Here is a 22,562-nt window from a genome sequence, read left to right as displayed (position 1 = left end):
GAATATTTTTTTAAACATTTAAAAATTGTCAAAAAGGGATTTATGACTTCTCGTTACGAAGAGAACTCATATAACCCCCATAAAATTTCTAATGGGACGGAAACTCGAATTCGGTTTTACAAGAGTCTGGGCCTTAACAGCAAACAGACCCCACGGCTAAAATAAGTAATAAACAGAAAGGGCTTAAGTTCCCTTAATGCATTTGTCCCATTTGAAAGTAAGTTTAAAATTTAAAAATGAGGGAAATAAACTGGGCATGCACCCCAGATGCCTTCAGCATGACAGACCCAACTTTATTCCCTTTTACGACGGATTTTCCGAAGAGAAATCCGTCTGGAAAATCTTCATTAACATTTATTATATGGGCTGGCCTTTGGGTCTTCCCAATAAATGAACCCTATTTGAGTAATTTCTCCTCTTAATTGTTGAGAAAGAATTTAAAGAATTTACTTCGACGGATGTAACAATAGGTACATACGCAAATAATGGTACAGGAAGTGGCGGTCATTTTCCCCAGCAGTTTCGGGGATAGGGCCATCTAGAATCACTGTAGGGAACTGAAAAAGAGAATTTCTTTACCTGTTGTGAAAATTACCGATCGGAGAAGGGAATGCAAATGTCCTCTATCATAATTTTGTTGTAACACAAAATTTTTATTTTTTATAGATGGCGATAGTAATCCACAAATCATCTTTCAACGTTCTGACAGACAAAAAGCTAGGCTGTACATGTGGACCCAGCGCTACATGTACAGCTTACCTTTTTGTCTCGACAGTTGAATCCCTGCACAGTGGTGCTCTCACCGTTTGAAAATTTTCTGTACAGTTGATCATTTGTACAGTTGAACAAGTACAAACCAGCCCCCTGCAACTTGAGCAAATACGTGACCCCGAATGTGTCTCAACTCGCGAGGTGGCGTTAGTATCACCAGGGCAATCCATTTTCGAATATCAAATGTTAGGGATGTAGGAAAAAACAATATAATTCGTAATATTGATAATAAAAGACGAAAGTAACAAATGTTTTAATCATTTTTATTAAACATAAAATGTGGCGAAAACAAATAAAAGAAAAGGTTTCTTTTATACAGAACATTTCAGTTAAATTTTTCTGGTGAATCTGAGAAAGTTCGACTGTGGTAGATTGCCTGAACAAGTCGTCCAAAGAATGGTTGGAGGAGTTAATTGTTTCACTTTCTATTTCAAAATTAGAAGAACAAACACTCAGTGGTCGCCCTTGTGATTCCATACTTCTTTCTTGTTAAGTACTTGAGATGCCAGAACTTGAAGAACAAGCACTCAGAGGCCTTGCTTGTGACTCCATAGCCTCTGCATGATAAACACTCGAAACGTCAGATCTTGTCGCACAAGAACTCGAAGATCTGGTATGTTGCTTCGTAGCATGCAATTCGCAATTACTTGAGATATTCGAGATCACATCTGTGTCTACAACTGTCCACACGAATTGAGAAGGAATCGCACCTTTCTGTAATCGAGCTATTTTATAAAGAATCTAGGAAAGAGAAATACTATTGTGAACTTTGTCAATGAAAATTAATTGATTAATTAGTTAATTAAGACTCACCTTCTGTACTATTGTTCCATCGATGGCATACATGATTTTATGTCTCTCTATTTCACTTTCACGAAAATGTTGATAACAAATTGGATCTCCTGACTTGAGCAAAGGCATTTTTGTGGCAAATTTCCATTCTTTCAAGCGAGCAGGATCTTTAGGAGTACTAAAACAAGGCCCTTTATCGGGGTTACTTGAATAGCCTACTGTACATCCAACGATCGTACACGATGGCATAATGTCACACAATTTTTTCTATTTATTTTATTTATTGAATTTTATTTATTCTTATTTTTTTATACTTCTATCACCTAAGTTGTTTGATCACTCGAGGTTATGTCGGCTCCCAACCAAATGTAAACACTCCCTGGTGACACATACGCCACACCGCGGATTAGTTCCTACTTGAAGACAAGATCGGGGACGCCAATTTATATAGAGAAGTAGGAGAGTTGCAGGGGGCTGGTACAAAGGGAGCCCCCCCGCCCAAAACGGCGGCTTGATGGTTTTGCGACTCTGCTCTATCGTTTGAAAAAACCGCGATTTAACCGCTGCTAGTTGGCGCGCACTGTATATTTAAAAATTAAGTATTTTATCCATTCAGATTGATTATAGTAGTTTTGTATAATATTGATATGCACTAAAAACGTTTGTAGGCCTTCATTATTCAATAATTAATTAAACAATTTAATGAGTAGGGGCTATCCCTCCACTCGAGTAATATTTATTTGTAGGCTCGAATATTTATTATCAATGGATAGAGAATCCTTTGTTGATAATTAATATCCGAATTTTATATTTTTAAGTTTATTTGTTCAGTACATATTAATTTTTTTTTAATAGGCCCTACAGTGTTTACATTTGTGCAGAGCCTCCTGGTGACCCCCAGGTACTTAGCCGATACGGGTCACTAATTGCAAAAACGACATTATATACTGGATTGTACATCGTTAGTACATGATTGTACTAGCAAAAGTTTTGTTTGTCCATTCACCCATTAATTAATATTAATTAATTAAACCTTGCCATGATGCTGGCCTGAACGGAATCAAAAATTGCTTGATTAGAGTTGATAACTAGAGAAATCGATAGAGAATCGTTTGTACATCACGAATTGCTTTCCCTTTCGTTTGTACATTCATTTTTTAATTAATTAAATGGAGATGAAAAATTTAGATCGACCCACCGATCAGCCGCTTACGTCGATTCCTCTGTAATCGACAATAATGTGTAGTGACGTGTACATACAGTGTACATACAGTGTACATATACATCATATATATGACATTTCATAAATTGATATTTTGATGAGAAGCATTAAATTAAACGGCTTAATATTTGATAAACGATGGATTGTGCTGATTAGTCATTAGTGACACGTGTGTGTTATCGGAAATGACATTGGATTTTGACAGCTCAAGAGAGATTATGGTGGCTGTTATATTGGAATAATCTTGAAAGTAATACAGTAAATTTGATTTTTTTATAAGTTTTATTTATTTGTTTATGTTTGATTCAAAATATAATAAAGCTGCCATCTTTTAATCATACCAACACATAACCATAAGTAATGATGCTATTATTATTAATAAACTCTCGATAAATGATAAACTTTGACAAGAACGAACACCATGAAATTTTGAGAATACTGTCCGTTACGTTTCTTCCTGATTCATAATATAAATTGCACACTCGGGTCTTATTTTAGGGTTTCCTCTCACCAGCTGGACTTTACTAAGAAGCCCGTTGCTTTTTTCCCAGCTTCCAAATTTGCGACGACAATAAGCCAAGAAGTGATCACTCATTTCATCATAAGTAATTACTCCAGCTAATCTGAAATTTATGATTATTCCCTTAAAAAAATTTTATCTGATCAATTCTCAAGGATTCTCAAAATCGAATGGTAAACAACATCTTACCTGTATTCGCGATTAAATGTCAAAGCTACAGGTACGTCATGAAGTAGACAAGTCTCCGCAGCATCGTTATTTGATGCTCTCATATCAAGCTCCAAGAGAACGTGGACATTGCCAATGCTTTCTTCGCATTTGAGTGCCCCACAAGAACATTTGATATTCCAAAGCTTTGGATAATATCCCAATGTGCTCTGTAAACGATTATATCCATAGCGTTTAGTTGACTGAATGACAGGACAGCAGGAATTCAGACTCCGTTGCTTGTTCCCACACTGTGGGTTGGGGCAGAGACTATTTATCATTACACTAGGGTCATGACACATCAATTTAGACCAACACGTGACCGGGCTTCCATGAGCATTAAGTGTCTTCACAAACTCCGAGCTCAGAACTTCTTTGTTGGCCTCTGGAGGGAAGACCGGGAGTAAGAGCTGTGCTCGGTAGGCGCAAATCTCTTTACAGGGACCCTTATCTCTAAACCCTAAAATAAACTTAGCTAAAGGGCTCGTTGACTTTCCAGAAATAGTTAATAATATTTATCGGCCAAAGCAGCTACGTAAATGACTTGTACAAGTGAGTCGAATGAACATGAGTTTCTAACGACGTATGTTTTACCATCAATCATTACAGATCCGCAGAGTGTGGAGTGGGGCAACAAATGCGGTGTTGTTTTGGTCTTTCTTGTCTTGGGATCACGATACTGAATCTCTGGACAGTCGCGAAAGAATTTAGCATAGGATCGTTTCACTTTAGTTGGCTGTTTCGGTGGAGGTATCTTGATGTAATCATGTTCCAATAGAGAATTCTTGAAGTCCTCTTCGGTGAGTGTTGAATTATTGTGCTGATAAATCTGGCCACTGTTAGCTGTTGTGGAATTGATCACAGTTCCTAAATCACTAGTCGATTCCCCACTGTTCAATTCGACGCTGGGCTCATCCTTTCTGGATGAGCTGAACATCGCAGGATTATCTGTGACTATCTCACTGTCGATATCTAGGTGATTTGGTGTAGTTTCCTTATCATTTACATTAACATCAGCTGTTTGAAGATTACCAGACTCTTTTTTTTTTCATAAGACTTGGGATCTCTTATACACTGTTTCCTACATGCAAATCCTCATGTATACTCCCGTTCAAGTTTTTCTCATTGATACCATCCTCGTGTTCATCAGATTCATCGGTCGGTTTAGTCTGTCTTGATATTTTTGTCCCATTGTCATTCTGGCATCTCTGATTCTCATACTCAGTCTTATCGTTATCGTTTTTTTTATTGAAGAAATAAAAGGGCTCACCTATATATATAAGTTTTATTGTTTCCCTTTCGGGTTACAATGGACTTCCAATCCCCTCCCATACATTTCCCATCATATGCATTCTTATATTAACTCTTAATTCTACCTTATCTATCTAATCATGGGTTTAAACCTAATTTCCTTATACCTATACCCTTAACCTATTTATCCTATCTCTATATTTACAATACGTATTTACAATTATTGTACAATAGGTAAATGAGGGCCAGGGCGAGCGATTGCCCTTTATGTGTGAGTGCTTGAGTGCCTGAGCTTGAACGAGAGAGCGACTGAGGTCTGCCTCGTGTGACCTCCGCTTCCGGTCTCCGATGTTCCGCTTATATGTTTCTGAGCCTATATCCCTCCCACCTTCCTTCCCCCCCCGCTCCCCCTCTTCCCATCCCTTGTTCTCCACACACTCTTCATCCCTCGTCCCACCCCCCTGTCACTCATTCATTCAATCATCACTCACTCCCCTTCCCTCCTTTTCCCATTCTATGACCATTTTTCCCCACCCCCCTTCTCCTGCAGTATTTCACATACTCTCTTCCAAGTGCTCCTGTTCCCCCCCTCTGTATTTCGACACTCATCCAAGACATGCACCCACTATTCCTCTCTGGCCTCGCACCTTCTGCACCTTTTCCTTTCCTCCCGAACCTATTCTCTCTCTCTTTTCATACCATCTCCTAATCTAAACCTCGCTAACCTATTCCATCTTTCCTCACTACACCCCTTTCTCAGGTACTCCGGTAATCCCTCTGTCCAAATTCCCTTGTACCATTTATTCGTCTCTGATTTCCTAATTCCGGTCCCTCTCTCCTTCCCTTGCATCTCTTCTTCCCTTTCCTCCCAGTCTTCTTTTTCACTCCCATCCTCCTCCCCTTCATTCTTCTTACCTTTCTCCTTCATTCCCCTCCGCCTTATACACTGTCTCCTCTCCTCTTCCCATTTCGACACCTTCGTCCCTGACGCCCTCCCCTCAATTTCCTCTAGACATCTCCTTGCTATGCTGCTTCCTTTCCCTCCTCTCAGCTTCTCCTCAAATTTCCATGCTCTCTTCATAGCCCTTGACCTTAGCTTCTCCCTCTGCAACTCTTCTCTAATCATGTAGCCTGACACTCCCTTACTCACTCCCAACACCCACTTCATGAATCTCTCCTGCATCCTTTCTGTAAGGGTGTGAGGGGTTTGTCAGGATTTAATTATTAATCACTCTAGTGTCTTATTAAGATGTCGTTTAATAGATCTATTTTTGGTCAGTACAATTCGATGGCTCACGCCGGACTGTTTCACGTTTAGTATCAAACGATACTCGTCAATTCTAACCTGTAGAGGGGGGAAGGCGGTTTTAGGCAGCTCTCTCGCGAGAGTATACACTTATTATTATGGATATCGATTTTTCCCCCTTACATGTCCATCGTTTCCCTCTTCTTCCATCCCCAGATCTCGGCCCCATAGCCCATCACCGACCATACCAGCGAGTCAAAGAGCCACAACCTTCTGCTCCAATCGTCCTTGAATCTCCTCTTTCCTATTCCCCACACTGGGCCCATCACCTTTCCCGATTTCTCCACTCTACTTTTCACTTGCCTCTCCTGCCCTCCATTCTTCCTGAACCAGTAACCTAGGTAGCAAAACTCGTCCACCTCCTCCACCTTCCTCCCAGCCATCTTCCATTTCTCTTTCGGTCTCCTCCCTCTTCCCGCTCCAAATACCATCACTTTCGACTTTTCTGCATTTATTATCGAGTCCTTTCTTCCCGTGTACTCCCCCATAAATCGCATCATCAATTTCATTCCCGCTTCATCCTCTGCCAGCACCACCATGTCGTCCGCGTACGCTAATGAAAAGATTTTCAAAGCCCCCAGCTGTACTCCACCCTTCCATTTGTTCCTTAGCTCCTCCTCCAGATCCGCCAGCAAGATGTTAAATAGGATCGGGCTCAGTGGGCACCCCTGCCTCACTCCCCTCACTGTCCAGAACTTCTCCGACACCTTGCTTCCAATGCGAACTTTACTTCCCGTCTCCCTGTACATCTCCTTCGTTCTTTCGATCAGCCCCTCCGAAATACCTCTCTCCTTCATTGCCTCCCACAATATCTTTCTATTCACCGAGTCAAATGCCGCTTTCAGGTCTATGAAGCAGGCCACCAACTTGCCTCCCTGTTCCTCCATCTGCCTGTTCACCAAATAATTTAACACAAAGATGTTAGCCACTGTTCCCATTCCTCTTCTGAATCCCGTTTGATTCTCCGGCACCATTCCTTTCTCCTCTACCTCTTTCTCTACCGCTCTCGTCATCACCGTCGCATAGATTTTATACAGCGTTTGCATGAGTGTCACTCCCCTGTAGTCCTCTACTCTCTTTCCTTCCCCCTTCTTCACTATCGGCGCTAACAGCCCATCCTTCCACTCTACAGGCCATCCCTCCCCCTTCCAGACCTTGCTGCATATTTTCCACGCTCCTCTTTTTATCTCCCCTCCCCCCTCCTTCCATACTTCGTTATCTATTTCATCCTCCCCTGCCGCTTTCCCCCCTTTCAGCTTCTTAATCGCCCTGTTCACCTTCTCATATGTCATTCCCTCCACTTCCCTCTCTGCCAACCTCCTACCCTCCCCTACTGCTTTCCGTTCCACCCCTCCCAGTAACCTCATGAAGTATTTCTTCCAATCCTCCAGACCTATTCTTTCGTTTAAGCTTTTCCTTGTTTTTCTCTCCCTGTTCACTACCTCCCACACCTTTCCCGCCTCCACTGCTGCCTTCACCACCGCTTCAAACCTCTCCAACTCTTCCTTCTTCTTTCTGCCGCATAGCTTGCTGTATTCCGCCTTCCTTATCCTGTACTCTTCTCTATCTTTGCCCTTTCTTGCTTCTCTCAGCGACATTCTCACTCCGTTCTTCTTCTCTGCACACTCGTCGTCCCACCATTCCTTATTCCCTCTCTCTTTATTTTTCCTCCCCTTCTCTATCTCCTCCTTCAGTGCCTTAACCGTAGCCTTTACCTCCTCCATCATTTCGTCAGCCGACCCCTCACCCGATCTTACCTTTTCTAGCTCTTCCCTTAATTTTGCCTTCTCCGCCTCTCCCCAGAAAGATATTTTGATCGATTTCTTCTCCTTGCCTTTATCCCTTCCACCGGGCCTCCTCTCCCCCCCTTCTCACAGGGTCAGCACTAACGGAAAATGATCCGAATCACACTCTTCCCCGATCACCAGGTTATCTATAATATCCCTTCCTCTCTCGTCCGTGATGACATAATCTATCACTGATCTGCTCGTTCCTTCTTCTCTGGTCCATACCCCCTCCTCATCTCCTTTACAATTTCCATTCAGAATCGACCATCCTGATTCATCTAGTGCCTTCAGTAGAATTCTCCCCTCCTTATCCACCGCTCTCGTATCTTTTGACTTTCGCGATCCTTTCTCCTCATCTACATCCCCTTCGATCAGCCCTCCTCTCGTGCCAGTTGCCGCATTGAAGTCCCCTCCAATTATTGATGTAATCCCTCTCTTTCCATCCATCTCTCTCCTAATCCACTCTATCTTCTTCGCCATATCCCTATTTACATAAACTCCCACTATTTTGCAGACCCAATCCTTTATTTCTATAATTCCCTCGATCCAATCCTCCCTCTTCTCCACCCCCTCCCACTGTCCACCGCTGCATAGCTCACCCTTGATCCCCATCAGCATACCTCCCCTCGCTCTTCCTTTCTTGTGTTCTCTCGTCGCCAGCTGCACCTTCCACTTCAAATCCTTCGATAGTTTCCTTCTAACTCTTTCCCAACCTCTCTCTTCCAGCCATGTTTCCATCAGAACCACGACATCGTTTTCCTGAAGCCTCCTCCAGAAATCCTTATCCTTTCCCTCCAGCCCCCTAACGTTCCTGAATGTAACTTTAACTTTTGCTCTCTTACTCCCCTTACTAGCCACCCTCCTTACTGTTCCCCCGGCGGCTGTTATCCTTCTTTTTCTTTCTCGGTCCCTTCTTGCACCTCCATAGCCTCCGCTTCCTTATTTCCGTTTTTGCCCTGCTCTCTCAGCTCTGGCATTCTCAACTCTTCTCCCTTTATATTATATAACCTCGCCGTTGCCTCGTTGTACCACCATCGCACTCCGTTAACCCATATCATCCCCCGCCTAATAGCTACTCCACTGTTCCTCGCTCTTTCCACCATCCCCACCTTCTCCAGGTTCCACAACATTTTTCTCTCCTTCCGAGTTCTATCATGGTCTAATACCTGCTGTCTCCCTTTAAGACCTGTTCTACTTCCCATGATCCATCCTTTTTGCTCCTCGTTCTCCAGCTCCACCACAACTGATCCTCTCCCCTTTTTGTCCACCCCCCGAATTTCTTAACCCCTTTGACAAGGGGCCTGCACTTGCATGACCTCTGTGAGTAATTTTGCCACTTCCTCTCGTCCATCCCCCTTCCCTAGCTGAATTTTCCTCACGATCAAATTCTTCTTTCTTCTCTTCCTTTCTTTCTTTTCCGCTTTCCACTCCAGATCCCACACTCTTCTCTTCAGCTGCTCGTTTTCTTTACTTGCCTTCCCTGCACTCACTGCACTCCCGCTACTCTTTTCTCCTCCCATCCTCAATCCCTTTACCAACTCCTCCAGGTCATCCATCCTACTCACCTTTTCCTCCAACCGTGTGAGTCTGACATTCGCTTGGGCTATATCGGTCTTTTGTTCCTTCCTCATTTCTATGACTGTCTCTCCTATATGCATTAACCCTTCTTGCATTCGCCTTTTTTCCTCCTCCCATTTATTCTCCCACTTCTCCCATTTCTCATTCATTACCATTATCTCTCCTCTAATTCCCTCTCCCTCTTCCTTCGCCTTTTTCAGTGCCCTGACAGTATCTTCCCTGAAACTCAGTAACATCTCCTCTATTCTCTTCAGTCTCTCTCTATCTGCTCTCTCGCTGTCCTCTTTCCTCCTTTTGCCACTCTCTTCACACTCCTCGTCATCTTGTCTTCCTCTTTTTCCGCTCTCACTTGCGTTATCCTCTGTCTCGCTCTCTCTTTCCTCCTCTCTCTTCTTCTGCCAGGCCTTCCAAAGTGGTGACTCATTTCTCCCCCCTGCCGTCGCTCTTTTCCACCGCTCAGAATTCATCCTCCTATCTCTTCTCTTCGCCTGAACTCCCTCTCCCCCACTCATCCCCCCGGCCGATCCGTCCTCAAACTCCGCTGCCCACTCATACACCGAATCGTTACATTCCAGCGCTCTCCCCTCTTCGTTGCGCTCGAGCATCGCCGTCCCCTTCCGATCGCCTTCCTTCTCACTCTTTCCCCTTCCATTCCCCTCTTTCCCGGTGTCTATTTCCTTCGCCGATATCATCGTCCTATATAAGTGGCTCATCTCTCTCCCTGTTTCATCTTTCAGCCACCTCCTGGTATTGTCGCCTCTGTGCCCTCCCGCCTTTTTCCCGCCAATACTTCTCTCCCCGCCTCCCCGCTTGCCGCGCAAAAACTCAACTAACCCTTTCTACCTATTTGCCCCGCTCATACACTCTCTTCCTCTCTTCGCCCTCGCCCCTTCACACTTCTCTCTCTTTCTCATCCCCAAACCCACTCTCACACAAGCTTCCACCTACTTTTCAATCTCCTCCAAAAACTAACCTCAAACACCTGATCTTATTTCTGACACTCTTTCCAACTCCACCACTTTCACACACCCCTTTCACTCACTCCCACTAATTTTCCTCTGCTACTCGCCCCTCTCTCCAACCCTTCAACCCTCTCAAAAACTCCGCCGATCTTACTTTAAAGCGAAACAGTAATACCCCTTGCCTATTCCACTACTGTAACCTCGCAGTCCGGAAACGGAAGTCTAAAAGGGCTCACCTTTTCTACGCCAATCCTCTCTATAAGGAAAATAATTTCCATCCGGGGTATCATCTAAACTGAATTCATCTTCTTTGCAGCTGTCAGAAGTCGCCTCATCCTCGAAATTTCTTTTCTTCTGTTCTGGACTTCCTTTTTGTTTGTAAATCACAGGCTCATCGTCACTGTCTTCGATTTACCTCCTTTTTTTGTTTTCTCTTTCAGCACTAATTTTTCTCGAATCAATCTTCCTTTTTGAAGGGAGATCTTTAACTACAGGACTGGGTACATACTTATCTTGATTCAAAAAACGTTTCATGTTGAATTTAAAATTAATTTGTTCGCCTACCAAAGATCTGAGATGAATCAATAGATAATTATCAAGGCGCTGAGGCAATCCATATTGCTTGAATACTTTGTCCTTAAGAATACTAAAATTAGCTTCTGAAGAACTTGAGCTGTGATGACCCATATAAAATGGGTTACCAACCGCAGTCCACAACAAAAATTCTCTTCCAACACGTCTCAGATCCTTGATCAATCCTGGTAGGTAATAAGCATTGAAATTCATTACCCTCTGAAGTCACTGCTCGAGCATTAGCAATGATCCCATCAATGAAAGCTGTAATCTGAGGACTTTCACGTTCATCATCGATAGTTATCTCCGGATCATAATCTTCAAGTTTCTCCATGGCCTTAAAATCCAAAAATCTCTCGTCATTGATAGGACAAGCTGCCATGAACTTTTGTAACTTCCCACGGGCATCCTGAACACTTGGAATGTAAGGTGACGTCGGTTGGGAATCTTCGTGGCTCTGGAGAGCTACCAAACAAGTCAAATAGAATAATTGCTTGAAGTCCTGTAACGTTTGACAATCGACCATTAAACCCAAAGCTCGAATAAAAAAAATAGGTGTATGAAATTCATGCACGACAGAAGTGAAACTTCTTAGCTATAGACTGTTAAAAAATGTTGTCTAAATTTTTTGTGATTATTTTTTTCATACCAATTTCATCCAACTAAATGGTGGCATTTCTCGTCACGTAGTACAAGTAAAACGGTTTTACTTCGGATATTTCCCCGTTTGTTGCTAAGCAATGAAAATATCCGATAAACAATTTGTACGCGTTTCAAACCCCAAAACTGTCATTACAAAAAATCAAGTTCAAAGACTTTACCTCGACATGAGCAGATTTGGAGGAGAATCCTTGGAGATTATTGATCAAAAAATTAAAAATAATGTTCCTAATAATACAGTGAAGACAAAAGCCACAATTCGGAAACAATTCTCTGCATTTTGTGGAGACAGAAAATATACGCTGGAAGCCACAACTACGAAATGTCACACATTTAATTCCTTGAAATTGAAATGAAAAAAATAATGCAGCCAAAAAGCCCTCAGCCTTCAAAATTCATCGGATATTTCCCTTCAGTTTCCCTGCATAGCACCTATCGGGATAAGTTTTGCAGAAAAACGCTCGGGAGTTTTGACCTGCAAAACTTATCCCTCTCGTTGCTACGCATCGGAATTCTCTGGAAATATCCGATAATTTTGAAGATCTTGGGGTATTACTACTGATTATTTTTCCCACCCAAATTTCAGCCAATAGAATTGCACCATTTGTTGATATTTTGTATAGCCTACCTCGAATATCAGCGATTATTTTTCCCATCCAAATCTTGGCCAATAGGATTGCACCATTCGACGTTATTTTATATAGTCAACACGGTATTTCAGCGGAAATTCTTGGAAATTTCACTGGAAATTTTGCATGTTGATATATATAAAAAAAAAACAAATGTTGAAGTAACCCTCAATTGTATCTGACAGATTAAATGGCAATTCGTTGAAAATTATGTCTCATGGTGCAATTCTATCGGCCAAGATTTGGATGCAAAAAATAATCCCCCGAATACCACTCGAACTTCGAAATTATCTGATATTTCCCTCAAGGTTCCCTACGAACAAATAAGCTCGTCAAGTTTTCCAGAAAAATCACTCGCGCTTCGCGCTCGTGATTTTTAAACTGGAAAACTTGACACGTTCATTTGTTTGCAACGAACCTATCGGGAAATATCCGATAATTTCGGAGCTCTTGTGGTATTATATGCGATAATTTTTTGATAATTTTGATAAACAAACGACACCTAACCAAATAAACCTCTTTTCATGTCATGGCACAATTCTCTTGGCCGAAATTTGGATAGAAAAAATAATCCCCTGAATACCACTCGAGCTTCAAAGTTATAGAATAATTCCCTCTAGGTTCCCTGCAGACAAATGAAGTCGTCAAGTTTTTCAGAAAAAATCACTCGTGATTTTTTAGCCTGAAAAACTTGACTCCTTCATTTGTTTGCAACGAATCTATCGGGAAATATTCGATAATTTTGAAGCACTTGTGGTATTATATGTGATAATTTTCGGAAATTTGTATTGAGCCACACAGGAAGATTTCAGAACACTTTGTCATTGAAAATTCGAAATCTCGTGGAGAAACCAAATAGAATAGTCAATTTTTGTTCCATATTTCCCTGAAAATGAACGGAAAACAAGGAAATTGCATTTTTCAATTCGGGGAACATTACGATTTCATTGAAAAATCAAGGAAATTGATCTCCAATATTCATATTAGAGTATATATTTAAATAAATTACGAAATTCTGATGTTCGTACCGCTTAAAATTCGGGAATTTTACTGAAGGATAAGTTAGACCGGAGATGTCATGATTTTCAAATGTGTAAAAAGCATTTGATGCCACTGGATTGGTAATTCCCAGTGAACTATCCCAATATTAATAAAAAGGTTTTATTAGTATTGTTCATCATATTACCAAAATGAGCCATGTTCCTACTCCGACTCTATCACGTTTTCGTTTCTCTCCTATGTCTCATTCCGTCCGACTGCCCCACCACGCGCGCCATCCCCTCCCTTTTCCTGTCGCTTTTTCGTTACATACGAGATTGGATTTACAGCCCAACGAGCGCAAAGAAGTTTCACTTCAAAAATCCTTCACTGCCAACAATTGTAGATTTTTGAAGATCTTCCATCTACTTGCAGCGTAAATGAAGTGAGCCACGTCCGTAAATAAAAATGTATCCACTGTTTTAGGTGTAAGTGTCTTCGTTAGAACAGCAATGAATAACTCTCTAGATATTGGTTCGTAGTACACCCATTGAAAGTTATTGATTCATCTAAGAGGAGTGTGTTAGAATTATCCGATATACACCGCTTCGGTTTGAGTTTAGCACGGCGTACAAATGCCCCCAGCATCAGTACAACAGCTTCCGACTCTTGACTCTCCGTTATCATCTGAAATACTGAAAGACGGTCTTCGCAAAATTTATCACAATAGAGAATAAAAAAATATGTCCACTTTTAAATCCCATGGGTCGATCCAATTTACGTATCAAACTTCCTGATGAATCAATTGTGATAACAGACGTCTTCCTGTTGATCCGACAATACTCTCTGTAGGTAGCAATCTGCTCATCTGTACCATAAATGGTAAAAAATGGGCAAGCGGATACATGAGTGATGGCCCCAAAATATGGCTTTTGGAATTGGAGCTCTTCGATTACGTGGATCGGATTTTTCTTCTCTATTTTCTCTAATCCTAAATCCTCCCGAATAAAATCTTGCTTCGCATGGCGAATCACATCTAGTGAAGGGACAATTGGTGGTACCATTTCCCTTTGTCTCGTGGTTTTCCGCACCATATTATTTCTAGTATTGTAGCAGCCTTCAGCTAGAGCTGTCCTCCCGACCATTCTCCTCTTCTCGCCATTACATGGACTGCAATGCCTACAAAACGATTGGCGCACTTCTCATCAAGACAATATCCAACAATTTTAATAAAATGTTTCCTGTCATGTGACGTATAAACGTCTCCTCTTTTGAAGGTAAATGCACAGGGCAGACGATGTTCCTGATAAAATAAATCACTGATAACATTTGTCCATACGTGTGGCCTCAGGGTGTGGGTGGTCCTCTGGTCCGCTGGCGTTAAAGTTAAGGTGAATGTTGTTGCATTTTCATCCACTTCGGAATTTGTTTCCTCCTGGTACGACCTCTCATCCCGTGAAGCATTCAGAGTCTCGTCAATAGTTGGAGCAGGTTGAGAAGCAGGTACGTTGACATTCTTATTCCGTCGAGCAATAGTCAAAATTTCACGTCTATCCTCAGTTACATTTGCATACCAAGTGAGAGGTTTCCATTTTTTGTTACAACAGTGTTCACTCATCTCTCTCCATAATTTGTCAGTGCTCTTGGGGAAGGCATTTGTGCGAAAATGATCAATGTTGGCTTCTATCGCCTCAACTGCCTTTGGTACTGTCACACAACTATTCCGTGGCATAATACAACTCAGTCTTTGGATACCTGAAAATCATAACTCCCAGCTGATGATAAAGTCAACTTGATGGTGGGAAACGCAATCGAAGCCATTATTATTCAAAACAGTAGCTCACCAAAGTTAATAAGGCTACAACATCCTACAAGATGAAAACAACAATGACGATGTTAATGAAACCATAGACCACATGTTCCTACACTCATTCTCTCGGTTCATTGTTCAGTTTTGCGTTCCTTTGTTTAATATTCACCCCGAAAATACGATAACAAAAATCTCATAATCTTAATCACTAATTACATCTCAATAAATGATTAAAATCTTACTATATGCCAGTTACTACTTTCAATAAAGATTTTTCACGACTGAAAGTTTGTTTTAAAAATCATGTAGCAAATTTTATCGCGGTGCACAGTTGCAAATATTCAGGTAATTTCAATTATTATTTTTCTAAGCTTCGAAAGCCCTCAACACGTAAACGTTTATTCTATGAACATTTTCATGCAGGAAGTAGCGAGGATTTCGCGTTTATTTTAATTTTACGCATTCAATTCGAGATTTTTACCATTTATTATATTTATTTGATAATTTGTGAATAAAACTATCTTCGACATTTCTATCATTCAATTGGCAAGTTAGAGACCCATGCAAATTGAAATTGTCGTTAATTCTTTCTGTGGATATTAATTATGAAATCTGGAATTAGAACATCAAAATCCTCTGTTACTTTCAATTATGTATGGAAAGTCCCGAGCAATGTTTGGGTATTATGATTATGAAATTGTCCTGCAATGTTATTCAATTACACAACGAAAAAGACTGGATTAATATATGTAGGAGAAGATGGGGCAAAATGGTCCCATTCTGCCCCACCCTCCCCTATGAACAAGAATATGCAAGGTGAGGGAATGTAATGAGTAGTGCTATTAAATGCTACAGATTGAGAAGGAAACAAATTTATTAAATAATAAGATGCCACATTAAATTAATTTCACTTACCGTTTTCAAAGTTGCCTTGATCTACTTCCATCATCGCTATGAACATCGATGAATACTGCGTCAACGCATAAGTTATCAAGCTGATCTGTGAACAAAAATGTTTGAGATATTCCAAATCATACTATTCCAGGAAAAACTGCTTGATAGGTCACTTTCGAAATTTGGAACGATTTTTGTCTCTTTCTTTTCTAGTTCATTACAAGAGTTTTGATCTTAGCTATATTAGTGCAAGAATCGTCATATTTAGGATAATAAACGTGGCCCATGGTCCTCAGATTTCCTTCCAGTGGTAAAATATTCTTTGACGTGTGCTCCTGTGAAATTCAGTTCCAACATTTATAAGAGGGGGATAACTACTCTGGTGATCGATTGCCCATTTGCAATGGATCAATCCACTTTTGAGGAGTGGATAAGACAGTTATAAAAAAGCTCACTTGAATTTCAGTCCTCAAATTCATCTGATAATTGCCGATCATGTTTCCTCCAACAGTAACACATCAAAGTATTCTGATTTATGAGTATATATGGATATAAACATCGTCTAAAAAAAGTCAAAATCCTTACCTACCAGGGAGTTACCGAAAAGACCGTAAAGAATATAGGAAAAAGTTAACCAACACGTGTGATATCGAGAAAACGCGATATAACAAGGTCCTCCTCCTGTGATCTCATACTTCTCGAAAAATTGTTACATGTGCGCACGAAGAATACGAATTCCTCACAAGACCAAATTTATTATGAATATTGTATAATCAATGAATATTGGATGGGTATCGCTCCAAAAATGCACGGGAATATGCCCATTTGACGTGGCTCGACTGAGCTCCGAAATGAAAATGGCGTGGAATGCACGCTCCCCCACCGTTCCCCGCAAAGAGGATAAACCAAAGTAGCGGCTCAGTTCTGGGGTTTGACTGACGCCAGTTTCTCCACGTTACCGACATGATTTCACCCCCGAGGAGACGGGGCGCCACCAGTCCTACTGGGGTATCTGCATATTGGCCAAGCCGGTAACGCCTCGGTAGCAGTCCCGCTGCCACGGGGACAAGTCGAGAGTGGAAATAAAGTTTTCTCCGCCTTTGAAATGTTTCTTTATGATTTTTCTGTCCTTACCGGGAAGAATAGATCTTTTGAATCAATTTTTGCAAATCTAAAAACGACATATTATGGGTGAAAAATGGCTATTAAAAAATAAGGGTTGATCGTAGAAGGGTGAAAATTGAGGATTGTATGTATTTTTGTATGATGGATCATAAAAAAATAGAAATTAAAAACTTTGTCTAAAAAATAAAAAAAAAATTTAGGGGTGGACTACCCCTAACATTTAGGGGGATGAAAAATAGATGTTGGCCGATTCTCATAGATACCGGATAAGCACAAAAAATTTCATCAAAATCGGTCAAGCCGTTTCGGAGGAGTATGGCAACGAAAACTGTGACACGAGACTTTTATATATTAGACTAGCTGACACGGCAAACGTTGTTTTTCCATATAAATAATTTCCTCGTAATTTTTAGTGTAGACAAAGAATAGCTTACTTATTGTAAGTATGTATGTATGTTAGAATGTGTATATTGTATGTAGGTAAGAAGGTGGTATCTGCGTGAAATAAGTATGGAGCGCTGTGAACGATGAGGGAATATGAAAATAACAAAAGGCAAACATTATTTTTAAGTTATTATAATTTATTCCTTAAAATTATATATCATTAATTAAACAATTCCGACAGTAACACTATTAAACAATATCAATCCCTTAATGCTATAGCGTGAACAATATTTTTTGTTAGTCCATCTTTAGCTAACACAAACAAACTGGATAGTTTACCCACTCGAGAGCATGCCACGTATAATTGTCCGTGTGGAAAACATGGTGTTCTCAAATCTAATCCACAAACAGACATCGTTTGACCTTGGGATTTGTTGATACTCATTGCAAATGCCAATCTAATCGGAAACTGAGTACGTTTGAATTGAATGGGCACATCTGTAGGTATAAGAGTAATCCGTGGTATGAGTATATTTTAATCTCTGAACTTGCCATTTAAAATCCTGGCTTCGATCACGTTTTTCATTAATTTTTGAATGACTAATCGCGTACCGTTACACAGCCGGGGCGGGTTCAAATTACGAAGCAAGATAATTGGAGATCCAACCTTTAATCGTAAATTATGCGGTGGCATGCCTGGCAAATCCAGTGAGTTCAAAAACTCTGTGGGAAAATTTACTGCTTCGCTGTCGTCACAAACTGTATGAATAGATTCATATTTAAATTGTCAACGTCTACATTTTTGCCGCTAAAATCGCTCTTTCTGCAAGCCACGCATGATTTATGTACTGTGTGTGTACATCGGGAAATATTTCCTCAATGAGAGTATCTTGCGAATCAGCGATTGTGCAGAAATCGGTCGGTAATTTTACATATCCAGTTTCATCTCTAGCAACTTATCCATCGCCGATATCTAAGAGTTTTTTTGAAAATGTTTCAGCGGATGGATCTTGAAGCATTTGAACGCGCATATTTATTTTTAGCTGTAATTTTTCAACATTACGCCACAATGGAGATGATTTTAAGCAAGCGTTGATCTCATCAGCGTATGTTGAACGTGGAATGACTGGAAGTGTTTGTCTGAAATCACCTGAAAGGACCAACAGAGTTCCGCCAAATAGTTTGTCACTGTTTTTAATATCTTTCGATGTCCTGTTCAACGCCTCAAGTGAATGTTTGTGTGCCATAGTACATTCATCCCAAATAATAATTTTACACCGTTTCAGCACAGTGGCCATGGCCGATTGTTTCTTAATGTTGCATACTGCGTCCGGGTTATTCTGAATATTTAGTGGTACCTTAAATACTGAATGAGCTGTTCTACCTCCATCCAATAAAGTTGCTACAATGCCCGATGATGCAACGACCAATGCGATGCCATTATTAGATCGCATTTCAGCCACAATTAGCGAAATAACGAACGTTTTGCCAGTTCCTCCCGGTGCATCCAAAAAGAAGAACCCACCTTGTCCAGCTGAAACTGCGAGCATAATGCGATCATAAATGGTTCTTTGTTCCTCATTCATTAGTGGGACATTGCGGGCAACAATTGCTACCATTTTTACAGTACTGTACTGCAGTTCACGATTCATTTCAGTATTCATTAAATCAGATGCAGTTCGATTTGGCGAATCCATACCGAAATTACTAAGTGGTAAGTTGGCAATGACAATGCACAGATCCTCAATAGCAATCAATGCTTCATTGTACATTTCGTCGCTGAATGTTATGGTTGGATCGTGGCACCGTATACGATGTTGATGCAATATATCATCAGCCATTGAATCTTTGTGATTTTCCCATAGTATCTGTGCTCGGGCTGGGAAACATGTAGTCAGCACCATAGCGAATAGTAGACGAATTTGAATTGCTGTACAGTTCAATGCAGCTTCAGCAAGCATGCATTCCCACTGGTTGTCGTCTTCCAGCAAGCCGAGTGCAAGGCATGCATCTTTATACTATACGTTGGATATTGTTGCCCATTCACTTTACGTATAGCTTGAAATGATAATGGGCCAGTAACATTAACCAACAATAGTCGAAGATAAAAGCACTCCGTGTGTCTTGGATTGACGGTAAATAATCGCCCCAAGGCGTTTGATTTAAATAAATTGAGACATGCAGCCACTGGTGAGCCTTGCTTGCGGGGTATCCATGTTTTTGTTTCAGTCCATGTGAAATAGCGTGGTACTTATGAATAGAGTAATGTTCGTGCAAAGGCACCAAAATCATCCGCACGATTACACAATTCAAAAAATGCAGTGAGTGTAGTTTTAGGTGGATTTATTGCGCGATCAATCGCTGTCTCGTTCGTGAAAAATACACGTTGACCGTTTTCAAGATGGATGGCTAACTGAACAACTGCTGGATCCGGTTCATGAATTGGAAAACCAAAGATACGCCAAGCAGCTTCATTGGAGCTGATGTACCGACCAATTTGGTAGAGCGTTATTTCATCGTTTTTATTCACTGGAGGAGCATTCACATTAGTATTTTCCACTCTAAACACAGCCATATCACTGCCTTTATGGACATACTTGCAAATGTATTTGCTGCTCTTCACAGAACTGCAGAACTCAACATTAATATGAGCATTATATATCTTGCTCAGCAGAGGCGAATATGGCACCACCCAACGATTGTCAATATCAATGTCTGTGTTGATGATATTTTTAATAAATGATTGTCCGCCATTTTCAGGATTTCTTCGATGATATATTGGGTATCCGTCGACAGTCGTGACCTTATCATTGGTAAAATCTTTAGGGAAATTTTTAGTACATTTTCCATCAGCCATGCAAGGCGATGAACTATTAAGAGTACCACATGGACCATGAATCATGTTTGTTGTAACAATATCAAACAGCAGTTGGTCAGTGGATGGATCTGGAATTTCCGCAGAAATGATACTATCGATTTCTTCAGGACGGATTTTGTCGATGAACCAAACCAAAATGTGTGCATGAGGTAATCCTCGCTTTTGCCACTCAACCGAATACATCCAGCAACGTGTGGGACCAAATACATGTGATTTAGTAATGAAACTTATTAAAGACTTCAACTTTTGTCTGAACACGTGCTGTAATGTCATGGCGATGTTTCGCATTTTGGCCAGGCAGTAGCAAAGATGTAATCTCTGGCCATTTTGGATTACATGTGAACGTGATAAATAAACATGGTCGTCCATATTCGCGCACGAAAGTCAGAGTGTTGAGGCGATAGCCTCATGCGGCCTAAGGGTGGCAGCACCTCCTGGGCGCCATCCCCTTTACCGGCCGCGTTAGCCTCCAGGTGCCTAACTGCGCGCCCGAGGCGCTGTCCTTATCACCGTTTCCGGTGACTCTACGGGAACGTTTGATTGAATCTGGAACGTTCGATATTTCCGGAGGATTTTCTCTCGGACGTTCCGAGAGACACTTCGTACTGTGATCTCGTGGTGACCGCTATTCCTCGACAATTCTCTATCACCAGATTTTCCTCTACCGCGTTCAATATTGAAGTGTTTGGTCGCGGCTCATGTGCAACGCACGATTGTATAGTTGTATATTTTAATAATTGTTAATTGAAAGTGACGTGAAATAAATAGTTTTTCTTAGTGACTAAACAGTGCGTCTCTCGTCTCACATGATTCTCGCCCGTTAACCCGCATCCCACTCTCCACCGGTTTTTTTTACGCTCTCGCCGGAACACAGAGCATCCTATATATATTCTTGCATATGACGTGGACTGCCTACGTACGATGATGGTAAAATGACATGGTTACCAATTTCGGCGACGTCGGCGTTGGTATTGATAGCGTCTCGCAAATGAATGTACTCTTCCGCGCGCAGCTTTCGTTGATTATATCGTAAGTATCGTAGTCGTTCGCTCTCAATCTTCGCGTATATGTCGACCATGAATTGTTGACAAAGCTCACGACATCGTAAAATGACGTTGTCCAGGCCACGTCTAATCATTAATCGGTACGCATAATAATCCTTTGAGCTAACGTTCCTGTTTGTTTCAGCTCCTGTAATATTTGTTCATAAAAATTAATTTTAATTTATTACGTTCAATAATTTAATTGTTTTGTTAAATGATTAATGATCAAATTAATAATCAATGAAGTACCTGATACGGGATCTCGTTGTTTTATGTTTATGCAATATCCGTCTTGTCCCTTCCAGAATATTAGCGGATATTGGAGAGCGTCATATGATCGATGTGTGTCAGCAATGAACTGAAGATTATTATTTCTTCTACGAATCACAATTTCTCGTGCAGCTGTGCAATCGCCAACCATGATTCCAGCAACATCATCAACAACGGGTGCATTGAATCTACGAATATGCTCTCCAGCTGGTGTTTTATCAGGATTAATGACGATAGCGTGATTATCGCTTTGTAATTGGTGCATGTGTGATTTGAATATTTTCAACAACTCGTTGTGCTCGTTCAAAAGAGCATCTAGCTCGCTGACGATGCGCCTGGCATAAAGTGAATCAAGGTTATTATAATCACAACGTGGATTCACGCGATTGGCAAGTGCGCTTCCGGAATCCTCGCCCCCCATAAAGTCGATTTGTAAGAATTTATGTGGTTCGTTTGGCATTGGTAGCAGTGAGCCCATTTTATGATAAACTTGGCCTCTGATTTTGAATGTAGAATTGAACATTTGCATTAGTATTTTGAACTATTTCTGTTGCTCCGAACGATGTCATTTGAAAGCACGAATTGAATCTTCGAATTGACTTCAGGAACACGTTAGAATCTGGATCCGTGCCGATAAGTAAGCCGTTCAATGGTTCTGGTGGTGTTTCAATTTCAGGTAGTTGCACTTTTCCTGACGCGCAACAACACATCCCAGCTGGCTCCTTTTTGAATTTCAGAGCATGACAATGCGGACATTCCTTGTCCATAGCACCAATTACCACTTTTGAATGACCATAATATTCAATATCGGGCTCATACTGGAATGCTAGACGCAGGAATGAATCCGATATAAATGCTCGATGTACCTGTTGCCGTTGTTGGTCATTTGTTCTTCGTCTATTGACTGTGAAACGGCGTGATT

The 22,562-nt window shown here is 41.0% G+C and overlaps 6 protein-coding genes across 7 annotated transcripts; all 6 read right to left on the bottom strand.

Moving 5' to 3' along the window:
• Positions 1 to 878: 878 nt before the first annotated feature.
• Positions 879 to 1,985, bottom strand: LOC135160047 (uncharacterized). 2 transcript variants are annotated; one of them, XM_064116194.1, is made up of 2 exons: positions 1,585 to 1,985; positions 879 to 1,485 (listed from the first exon to the last, which is right to left on the bottom strand). In XM_064116194.1, the coding sequence occupies exons 1-2, from the start codon at positions 1,810 to 1,812 to the stop codon at positions 1,261 to 1,263; spliced, it is 453 nt and encodes a 150-aa protein (XP_063972264.1). In that variant the 5' UTR covers positions 1,813 to 1,985; the 3' UTR covers positions 879 to 1,260. The 2 variants fall into 2 exon arrangements, with proteins under 2 accessions (XP_063972264.1, XP_063972263.1); XM_064116193.1 differs by having other exon boundaries at positions 882 to 1,512.
• A 7,151-nt stretch (positions 1,986 to 9,136) lies between these two features.
• On the bottom strand, positions 9,137 to 10,126 carry LOC135161044 (golgin subfamily A member 6-like protein 2). Its single transcript, XM_064118304.1, has one exon. It carries the CDS (start codon positions 10,124 to 10,126, stop codon positions 9,137 to 9,139), a length of 990 nt encoding a protein of 329 aa, XP_063974374.1.
• Positions 10,127 to 10,494: 368 nt separating this feature from the next.
• On the bottom strand, positions 10,495 to 13,503 carry LOC135160005 (uncharacterized). Its single transcript, XM_064116120.1, has 2 exons — positions 13,445 to 13,503; positions 10,495 to 11,434 (listed from the first exon to the last, which is right to left on the bottom strand). The coding sequence occupies exons 1-2, from the start codon at positions 13,455 to 13,457 to the stop codon at positions 11,094 to 11,096; spliced, it is 354 nt and encodes a 117-aa protein (XP_063972190.1). The 5' UTR covers positions 13,458 to 13,503; the 3' UTR covers positions 10,495 to 11,093.
• Positions 13,504 to 14,359: 856 nt separating this feature from the next.
• Positions 14,360 to 16,753, bottom strand: LOC135160004 (uncharacterized). The gene is made up of 3 exons (XM_064116119.1): positions 16,526 to 16,753; positions 15,962 to 16,046; positions 14,360 to 14,991 (listed from the first exon to the last, which is right to left on the bottom strand). The coding sequence occupies exons 2-3, from the start codon at positions 16,005 to 16,007 to the stop codon at positions 14,360 to 14,362; spliced, it is 678 nt and encodes a 225-aa protein (XP_063972189.1). The 5' UTR covers positions 16,008 to 16,046; positions 16,526 to 16,753.
• On the bottom strand, positions 16,714 to 19,410 carry LOC135161043 (uncharacterized). Its single transcript, XM_064118302.1, has 5 exons — positions 18,513 to 19,410; positions 18,068 to 18,208; positions 17,777 to 17,947; positions 17,329 to 17,393; positions 16,714 to 17,064 (listed from the first exon to the last, which is right to left on the bottom strand). Exons 1-5 carry the CDS (start codon positions 19,408 to 19,410, stop codon positions 16,714 to 16,716), a joined length of 1,626 nt encoding a protein of 541 aa, XP_063974372.1.
• Positions 19,411 to 21,207: 1,797 nt separating this feature from the next.
• Positions 21,208 to 22,190, bottom strand: LOC135160143 (uncharacterized). Its single transcript, XM_064116353.1, has 2 exons — positions 21,620 to 22,190; positions 21,208 to 21,518 (listed from the first exon to the last, which is right to left on the bottom strand). Exons 1-2 carry the CDS (start codon positions 22,167 to 22,169, stop codon positions 21,208 to 21,210), a joined length of 861 nt encoding a protein of 286 aa, XP_063972423.1. The 5' UTR covers positions 22,170 to 22,190.
• Between the last annotated feature and the right edge of the window lie 372 nt (positions 22,191 to 22,562).

Source organism: Diachasmimorpha longicaudata, chromosome 3 (genome assembly GCF_034640455.1).
Source record: "Diachasmimorpha longicaudata isolate KC_UGA_2023 chromosome 3, iyDiaLong2, whole genome shotgun sequence".
Taxonomy (NCBI): Eukaryota; Metazoa; Arthropoda; class Insecta; order Hymenoptera; family Braconidae; genus Diachasmimorpha; species Diachasmimorpha longicaudata.
This window is presented reverse-complemented; position numbering and strand designations above follow the sequence as displayed.